This window comes from Gossypium hirsutum, chromosome A11, assembly GCF_007990345.1.
Source record: "Gossypium hirsutum isolate 1008001.06 chromosome A11, Gossypium_hirsutum_v2.1, whole genome shotgun sequence".
In the NCBI taxonomy this organism is placed as follows: Eukaryota; Viridiplantae; Streptophyta; class Magnoliopsida; order Malvales; family Malvaceae; genus Gossypium; species Gossypium hirsutum.
The window spans coordinates 76,282,389-76,292,492 of NC_053434.1; the positions used below are offsets into that span (position 1 = coordinate 76,282,389).

Below are 10,104 nucleotides of genomic sequence, written 5' to 3' on the forward strand. Positions count from 1 at the left end.
ACACAATCATTAACCCTTTTCATAAGACTATGAACCACTCTATTTACTTACTTACCATTCCATTTACTTACTTTCCATTTCATTTACTTAGCATAAGCTTAAATAACATTATCAATTCACAAATCAATGTGTTTATTCACGACATAGGTAAATTCATCCATAACATAAGTAACTTTCTCACACATAAGTAAGTCCTTTAACTCATCAATCCTTTTATATCATCATGTAACATCTCAATTCTGAACTTACCGTTTCATTATCGTTTCTTACCCGTTTCATTTGCATAATACAAGACATAAGCATAAACATCATCATTGATACACGAGTTAGTGCATTTATACATAACTCTTTTGGATCACCCACATAATAAACCATTTCATTGGAAAATACATCCTTTGATTCATACCACCTTTTCATGAATATAAGCATATTTCTATTTGGACACTTACCATTTCAACGTATAACATTATAATTAAGCATGATATAATCCAACCATAAACTTGGCACAAGTCTGAGCATCATCAACAACACATATTAGCATATTCAAACATAATCCAAATAAATTTAACATAGGCAAGCCATTACACATGAATATAATTCATTTGAACTCATCATTTTCCTTAACATATCATACTTTTAATGAAACTTACCATTTCAACCCTTTTTCATAAATACATAACATAGTTTCTTTTAAAGACGTACTATTCCTTCCCTTTTCATGCCCGTTGAACCGTTTAGAATACAAATGGATATGCTGAATAGCTCACATGAAGTGTGTTAAACATATAACCGTAACCTTTCCTTTCATTCACATCATTGCTCACATGAGCTGTGAAATGGGCCTGCTCACACGAGTTGTGGGTCAGAATGTAAGTTACACAATGTTGCTCAAATGAGCTGTGGAGTATCCACAACGAATGTAAGACCTCAGCCATCGGTAAACATTCAAGACCAGCACCCGAAACATGAAACCCCTAATGGCATGTCATTTGTATCCTACAAATTCCTAAGGTTTAACCGGGGCTCGATAATCGTCATGACAATGTTGGATTTATATCATTTAGTTACGTAGCAATTAACATATCAACATATAGATCAATATATAACATTGAAACGATATATAATCGTATATATATTGATTCATTTACATTAGAACAACTCATTAAATATTTAATTTAATCAACATTTAAGTGATTTTAGTTCATACGAACTTTCCTGGCTAAATTGTAGCAATGACTAAGTACATGGGCTATTTGGTAATTTTCTCTTCTCCTCGATTTTCCACTTGTTCTTGATCTAAATTAATAATTTCATTTAATTTATTAATTTAGATAGTAAAACCAATCCATTTTATGCAATTTAGTCATTTTTGAAATTTTTACAAAATTACCCTTAATTTTTCATTTTTATTCAATTTAGTCATTATGTCCTAATCATGGAAATAAACCAATTTTGTTGAAAATTCACACCAGCCTAATGTTAATAGCATCCATTACAGCCCACATTTGTAACAATTTCACACCAAGTCCTTGTACTTTTACTATTTCAACAATTTAATCCCTAATCGTTAAATTCATCAAAATCACTTAACAAAATACTTATAAATAACAACTAATACCTCAAATTCATCATTTAACATCTAAAATCACAAAGATTCATCAATGACAACATTCAAAATCTTTAACAATTTCAAAAACGAAAGTACAGACTAACTAGATTTGGTTGCAACGATCTAAAAAATATTAAAATTATAAGAAATAAATAAAGAATGGACTTATATGCATTCACCAAAACAAGGCCGAAGCTTCAAACTCTTTAACAATGGAGTTGGGTCAAGAAATTAAAGCATCAAACATTCCCACTATCTTAAGGATGGTTAATTTATCCATTAAGGCCATCCAATTATAATTCTTTAATAAATTAACACCTTTAAACTAATTAGTGATTGGCTTTTTCAACTATTACGATTTAGTCCTTTTTGCTTAGTTAACCATTTAAACATTAAAATTTTTTAACAAAACTTTAATACAACCTTAATAACACTCCATAAATATTTAATAAAATATTTACAGATCGGTTGGTAGAAACGAGGTCTCGATACCTCATTTTCTAAAACTACTTGACTTTAGGTCATACCACTTGAACCTTATTGTTCTTCTATTTAACCAAAAATCATTAAATCAAATTTTATCATTACACCATATATTTTTCTTAAATATTAAATAATAATATTTACGGACTCACACATCAGATTTGTAGCTCCGAAACTATTGTTTCGACATTTCAGAGAAATGAGCTGCTTACAAAAGTACCATTAAAAAGTCAATAAGATGATGTGAAATTTCATATGTAGAATATTTTTAGTGAGATGTAATTTATTACTTAAATAACCCGAAAAAATAATTACATGTGAAAAATAATGAAATAAATAATTTATGAAGTTAAAAAAACTCTTAATTTAAAGAAAATAAACATAATTATTTTTTTTAAAAAGTTTTAAAATAAATGCACACATTCAGTAGTTCAGTTTGATTTATTAATTATTATTTTTGAAACCTATCAGTAAACAAATATATTCATTCATTTTGAAACCTTTTTTTAGATATTATATTTATTTTCTTTAAATTAAGAGTTATTTTTTTATTTCATATACGATTTATTTATTTTATTATTTTTCACATGTAATTATATTATTAGGTTACCTAAGTAAAAGATTACATCGTGTTAAAATATTTCACATCATCTCATTAAATTTTTTAACGTACTTTTATCGAATATGTTAGAAAAAGTAATTTGAAAAAAAAAGATTAATGACAAAAAAAGGCTCAAAAATATATTTAGGGCCATTTTGATCAAATATATAAATATTAGTGGTCAAATTTATTATTAAACTAAAATTAATTTCAACTAAAAGCACTCTTGTAAAATCCAAGAGCTAAAAATTTCAGCTGTTTAGTTTAGGTTAAAATTTCAATTTAAAAACATGATTTAATTTGAAAAAACAGTTTTTTTTTTACCATTGCTTTTTGTTTGAGATACAAATTTTTAGATTTTTTAAGATATCTAATAGAATGAATCCAACTGATTTTGAAATAAATTTAAAAGAATTATTTTTTTATCATTTGGTATAATCACATGTGTCTTATTTCATTTAACTGTCTAAGTATAATCCTATTTGAGTTAAGTATAATCCTATTTGAGTTAGGTGGTATACAGCTAAATCCCTATTAAGAATGTCAGTAAAAAATTCTCCAAATGTTCAGGGAATAAATCTACCCTTACTTTTTCCCTTTAAACTTTAATCGTTACTCCAAACAATTCTCAACAAGAATTATTTAATATAAATAATTATTTGACATTAGAATTTTTTATTTAAATTAAGTTTTGATACAACAAATTAATTTTCAATCAACTAATTAATTAAACCGATAATTAAATCCTACTGTTCAACATTGGCTAAGGGTGTTGAACACTTTAGTGAGAAAAAAAAGCCGATAATTAGAGAGCTAATGTAAATATCCTGTTCACTGATTCGGTAATCTTCAAGTCCCAACAAGGTCTCGAGGGCGCTTTTTTCTCTCTCTCTTTGAACCATATCGAGCCAATCGACGAACAGAAGGCAGCTAAAGAGGCAAACCCATGGTCTCACCAGCGGAGCCACCGCACCACCAACTCCACCGCAACCTCACCAACTTCCTCCGCACCACCTTCTCTACCCTGCCCACCCCTACAATCACACCGTCCCTTCCACCTTCCAAAATCTCCATTTCTCCTCTCCTATTCGCTGACTCGCTTCTCCACCTCAGTCCCTCGCCCTTCGAGTCAACTCAACATGACTCCGTTTCTTCTAAATCCACAATCAAGGGCGTGTCTTCGGCCGAGTCTAACTCCGGCTTCCCATCAACGGTCAGGGTTTCGGGACTCGCTTCCAGTGGAAAGAGTGGTGGCCCCGCCTTTGTTGGCCAAGTCTTTAGCATGTGTGATCTTTCTGGGACTGGTCTTATGGCTGTTTCAACTCACTTCGATATTCCCTTTATTTCTAAGAGGTCTTTTATTATTTGCCTTTACTAATCTGTTTCTTTTTCCTCCTTTTGTTTCGTAATTCTAGTCTTAGTTTTGAAATTGATAGAATTTGAAAAAAAAAATCTAAACAATTTGTATGCTATTTTGTAAAAGATAAGTTTTTTTTTTTAATGTACCGCAAAAGCTTAGAAGAGATGGTTCTATTTCAAAATGTTTTGTTTGTATTGATGTATAGGACACCGCAGTGGCTTAAGAAGATATTTGCTAACATTACTAAGAGTGAAAGGAATGGCCCTGTTTTTCGTTTCTTCATGGATTTAGGCGATGCAGGTATGCTTTTTGCTCTTAGCTTTGCTTTTGTTAATCGCTTCTTTGGTTGGAAAAGAACTTGCACTCTAACTATATTTATTTATTTTTCTTAGTTAATTATGTCAAACGTCTTAATATCCCTACTGGAGTTGTGGGTGCTTGTCGACTTGATTTGGCATATGAACATTTCAAGGTAAAGTTAAATTGATTCAATTCGTGCATCGTCATGTCTATTGAATGTGAATTGTTGCTGGGTTATTAGATAAGTGCTGTAATTACATGGGTACCAAGTATTGTTATGGGAGTAAAAATGAGTTGAATGTGGATGCTATAAATCATATATGGTATTTCTATAGCATTCTCTACGGTTTCTTGATGCATGTAAGAACTGTTTTTCTTTGGCTCATGTACCTTGTTATGCTATAATGTTTAAAAGTTACTGCATGTGAAATGTAAAATAAGAATGTCCTCATGAATGAATGATCTTGTGGGAAATTGATGGAAGTTTTACCTTAGACCTTATTAAAGTGCATATAGCGGACACAATTTATGTAGTCAGCTTGAATCAATTGGAATAATTTGAGTTGAGTGGATTATTCTAATGTATAGTCAACCCTCTCTATAATAGCCCCATTTGCTAAAATTTTCGATGTTATAGAGATGTGGCTCTTATACACCTATAACAACATTTGAGATTTAGATCATATTTGATTTTTTTTTTTAATTTCAAACTGAAAAAAAATATAATTTATTAATAACAATATTAATTAGTGAGATTTAGACTATATCTTTAATAAAAGTTACAAATGAAATTTTTTTATTAAAGATTATTTTCATTTCATAAAATATTAACTTATTTTTATGTAAAACTTAAACATTTTATTGATATAATATCTTAACTAAAATTTATTATTTTTATTTCACTTAGGAATGGAACTCATTTTACTAAAACTTAAGACATGAAGCAATTATACAGAAGTGAATTAGTGAAAAGTGTACTTCATACTTTATGGCCAGTACTGTTATAGTTGAGAAGTTGCTATAGTGGGTAAAAATAAAACAAATTTCGGTTCTACAACATACTTGGTTGTAATGAAATGTTGTTACAGAGGGTGACTCTTACAAAGAGGGTTAACTGTATGACTTTGCATATTGCACTGGATGTTGGTGTTGTTCCACTCTAATTTTGACATTTATCATGATACAATTGTGCAGGAAAAGCCGCACTTATTTCAGTTTGTTCCCAATGAGAAACAGGTACTAACATATTGTCAACATTTACTATATGTTTAGGTCTTGTGGTATGTTGGCATTTTCTTTAAGAGAACATTTCCTGCTCTCCCAGGTTAAGGCAGCGAACAAGCTTCTTAAGACAATCCCACAAAATGGTGAAAGGAGGAAGGTTGATGGTGTTCCTGTTTTTGGTGCTCAGAACTTAGATATTGCAATAGCTACTACAGATGGGATTAAGTGGTGTGTTCTTCAGTTCTCTTTGTGTCAAATCGTTTTCTTTAATTCTTTCTTTTTTACTTAGAGTTCCCTCTACTTCTCATCTAAGAACTAAACATCTTTAAATTTTTGTTTGTCTATTTGATGGCACACTCTTTCTTTCATCAGGTATACTCCATACTTCTTTGATAAAAACATGCTGGATAATATTCTGGAAGAGTCTGTTGATCAGCATTTCCATGCTTTAATTCAAACTCGCCACATGCAACGCCGACGTGATGTAATTGATGATAACTTGGCAGCTGAAGTGATTGAAGAAATTGGAGATAGCATGTGGGAGGCTCCTGAGGTACAGATTTCTTACTCCTATGATTTGCATTATCATGAAAGTTAAATGGTATGGCTGAAGCAATTTGAATGTGGGGAACTGGGGATTATGAAATATTCCAAGTGTCATGGATTTTGGAGACCTTGTGACTTGCGAGATAGTTGGGATAATGAAATGTTAGAGTTATTAGTCAGATTTTACCCTATTTTCAAATTCTGGAGTTGTGAGAAATAGATGTATTTTCCAAAATCACAAGTGACTTCCATATTTGTCTGCTCGGTGGTATGCTTGTCAAAAGAGTCTGTTGTCTGTTAGTACACCATAAGGACAATCAAAATAGTCTTTCAAGAGAAATAGGAGACTGTTGGATGCACCTAGTTTCTTATTTGTTTTTAACAGTAAAAGTGGCATTATTATTTGTTTAACTGTTGTGTTGTTCGTATCTCTTACAGGTTCAGGAAGTTTTGGATGAGGTTGGTCATCCTGCCATTCCTTTGAGTGTTATCTCAAAGGCTGCTGGGATTCAGATTCTCTATGCTCTTGACAAAATACTCCTGGGTAATAGGTGGTTACGGAAAGCCACTGGCATTCAACCAAAATTTCCTTACATGGTTGATTCATTTGAGAGAAGGTAAACCATATATGGTTTTCAGTTTCATTGTCATTCATTGATGTTAAGCATTTTAAATAGTGATGTGTGTTTGTATTAACTTCTTGACAACCAAAATTTTTCATTAAAATAAGAATTTATTTATTGTTTGTCAAATTTACCTGTCGTGTCCCTTGAATGGTTAAATAAAGCATTGGACTATTTGCAATCTTTCATGCGCTCATCACTTGGAAACAGGTCTTATATTTTCATTTTCTTGAATAGTAAACTTGTCCTCGTAAATACATCAGAAGTAGGCAGTTGGATCCTTTTATTTTCATGTTTCTTAATCTTGTAACGTAAAAAATACGTTGGAGCTAGGTCTTATCCTTTCTATTTTCAAGCAACTTTTTCCCTGTTGCAGGAGTGCTGCTTCTTTTCTTAGAGCTTCTGGGTCAGCCACATGCTTTTCTAACTCTGAAAGCGATATCATTACTTCAGAGCTAAAATCAGTTGATGATCTCAAACCTGACAATGGACAGAGACAAGATTTCTGGTTTCCTTTTGGAGATTGGTTCAGTCATCCATGGTTGAAACAAGGGAAACTTCAACACGGATCCAATTCAAGGTGCCACCGTAACAATTGTTCTTGTATTCATTATTTTGTTCTTGCCTTCGAAACTGATGTTTTTGTTATTTCAGAACGGAGAGCCCATCAAAGGAATACCAAAAGCAAAGCTTTGAAGCTAACCCCTTTCTTCCAAAGATTACAATGGTTGGCATCTCAACAGGAGATGGACAGATGAGCAAATCTAGTTTGAAAAAGACTATGGAAGATCTAACCCGAGAGTTGGAGAATACAGATCAGGGAAATAGCACGGGTAGTGTCGTGAACGAGTTAAGAGTTGAAGATAGAGATCCACTATTTGTTGCGAACGTGGGTGATTATTATTCAGGCTTGGCAAAGACAGGTTCAGCGCGATGGATTCGAGGAGGTAACAACTGAAATATCCTCATTATCTATGATGCTTATCTGGCACAAAGTTATTTATAGAACGGCCAAGGCAAAATTTCCCCCTCCTTTTATGAGAAATCTCCTTGTAAGTCAAAGTAGGTAAATGCGCCATGCTGCATTCACAGAAGGTTGTATGTAAAGAAATTAGTTAAAGGGGTGTAGGTGTATTGAGCTTGTAGGTATCCATATGGATTGTTATTTTTAAAATCGATTCCCTGTATAACAGAATAAGAATTATTACCATTTCCCCGGTACGTAAGCTTCAGCTTGCAATGTAAATGTGGAAGTCAAGTTTATGTTGTGATTTGCAAAAGATCTCCTGTCAAAGCTTGGAGCTGTTTTGTTTTGGTTTTGGTTTTGGTTTTTTAATGGTTTTTGTTAAAAAACAAACGAGTCCAAAATTTAGCATAATATTAAAAAGCTAACCAACCACTGGACTACCCTCGTATTTTGGAAAGGGCCAAGAAAACAGGACCAATAGATGATGACGTAGGGGATCGAGCCAAAGGTTATGTTGGAGATATCCCTGGCGCTTACTGCATGTATAAGGCCTATGGCAGTTGATGGGAATAGTGTAACTTATGCGACTAACTAGCGCGTATAGCATGTATAAGGCCCATGATTGTTGATGGGGATAGTGTAACTTGTGCGACTAACTAGCGCGTATTGCATGTATAATGCCCATGATAGTTGACTTGAACTCATTGATGCTTTGAATCCATTGGCGCTTGGGGTGATCTGATAGGATTTCTAAAATTTACAGAAAGAGTTTGTCTTCATTAGGAAAAGAGAGGTATTAGAAGTTAGTACTAATATCATGTGCTAGAACTTTAGTCTCGCAATTTGTGTGGTTTTAGGCAATTTTTTAATTTCAAATTCGTATAAGTCAGTCTAATTCTCGCAAAGTGAGAATTCTTAATAAAAATTCTCCAAGGCATTTAAAATAGAGCGAAAATAACTCAAGAAAAAATAGCAACAAAAGAACAAAAAAGCCATAAGAAAGCGAAAGTACATAAAGTGTTTTAGTAAATGCTCTCAATAGCATTCAGTTACTATGAAGGAGTATAATTGGATACTATGGGATATAATGGAATCAAATGGGATGATTATAAATGAAAGGAAAGACATTTATTTATAATTGAACTGGAATGCCCTAAACCCGATCCGATTCCCCGGATCTGGACCTCGATTGTTACCATTCTTATTACAGATTCATACTTAGACTAATGCGCACAACATTACATTTATACTAAACATTTGCTTTCATAACAAATACATATGGAACAAGTTTGATGATTATGTTGATTACACTAGACTTAACAATTTTTGTAGGGTTATGAGAGAATAATCATGACTTAGTTACATTGTTCTATTCATTCTGCTTCTATGTGGGCATACTAAATTCAATGGGTTCATCAACCTATTTTGTAACCGCTACAGAAACTTACAAGCAAATTCCTGGACTCGTTTCATTAATTTCTTTAATGTTGATTATGCCAGCCCAAAATTTACTCTATATGCATAACAGCCCAACTCACCTCTCCTTTGACGCAACTTGAGCATCGTCCCTCTTGGCATAGTCTCATCTCAACTTACCTGTGACACAAAAGCATAGAGGTAAATTCATGAGAACTTAGTGAGTAAACCCTCTTTTACCTAAGTTTTATTCGCGAACTTCATTATCCTTGACTTTGGTGGATACATCCCTTAGATTCTATTCATTATACCATGGGTGTCACGTTTCGCATTAAGGCCATATCTTGTGTTAAACTAAGCTTTATTTGAAAATATATTTTGAGATAACAAATTAAAGGGTATTTGAATAAAAGTTCAAATTAAACAAAATTAATTAAATGATTTTTCAAAAGAAGTTTAAGAGATAAAATTTTCAATTCTTAAAAAATTTGTGAAACAATATCAAAATCAAATTAAAATGACTTTAACTAAGTATGAAAATTTTCAACTAGACAAACTATTTTTAAAACAAGTCAGGATTGCTTCAGGCCAAAAAGCATCGATACATTTTCGACCAAGTATCGCTATTTTCAAAATATCAATACCCCTTGAAACAAACGATACCAAATTGACATTCTGACTTTCACAAAATTAGCTAAGTATCGATCCGATATGGATACATTTTATGTGATATCGATAAAATCTTCTCGGCATTGATTTTTCAATTCCAACGATAATTGAATTTAGCATTTATGTAAGGCCCCGTACCCGAGACCTTTGCCGGAGTCGAACACGAGGTGTTAACGGACTTAATTCATTTACTTACACAGTTCATTTTAAAATTTCTAAACAAGCTGGCTAACTGTATCACAGTCACTTTAAAAATCATATCTCGAACTCAAAAATCGATTCCGTAAATTTTTCCTGAAACTAGAC

General features: G+C 32.4%; 1 protein-coding gene across 1 annotated transcript; it reads left to right on the forward strand.

Moving 5' to 3' along the window:
• The first annotated feature begins 3,516 nt into the window (after positions 1-3,516).
• On the forward strand, positions 3,517-8,026 carry LOC107890182 (uncharacterized). The gene is made up of 9 exons (XM_041081512.1): positions 3,517-4,046; positions 4,259-4,353; positions 4,446-4,525; positions 5,548-5,589; positions 5,678-5,805; positions 5,950-6,130; positions 6,562-6,740; positions 7,123-7,326; positions 7,401-8,026. The coding sequence occupies exons 1-9, from the start codon at positions 3,640-3,642 to the stop codon at positions 7,702-7,704; spliced, it is 1,620 nt and encodes a 539-aa protein (XP_040937446.1). The 5' UTR covers positions 3,517-3,639; the 3' UTR covers positions 7,705-8,026.
• The last annotated feature ends 2,078 nt before the right edge of the window (positions 8,027-10,104 follow it).

Coding starts and splice junctions, on each gene's coding strand:
- LOC107890182 (XM_041081512.1), top strand. CDS start 3,640: ATGGTCTCACCAGCGGAGCCACCGCACCACCAACTCCACCGCAACCTC. Junction 4,526..5,547: donor TGGCATATGAACATTTCAAG/GTAAAGTTAAAT, acceptor ACAATTGTGCAG/GAAAAGCCGCACTTATTTCA. Junction 5,806..5,949: donor ACTACAGATGGGATTAAGTG/GTGTGTTCTTCA, acceptor TTCTTTCATCAG/GTATACTCCATACTTCTTTG.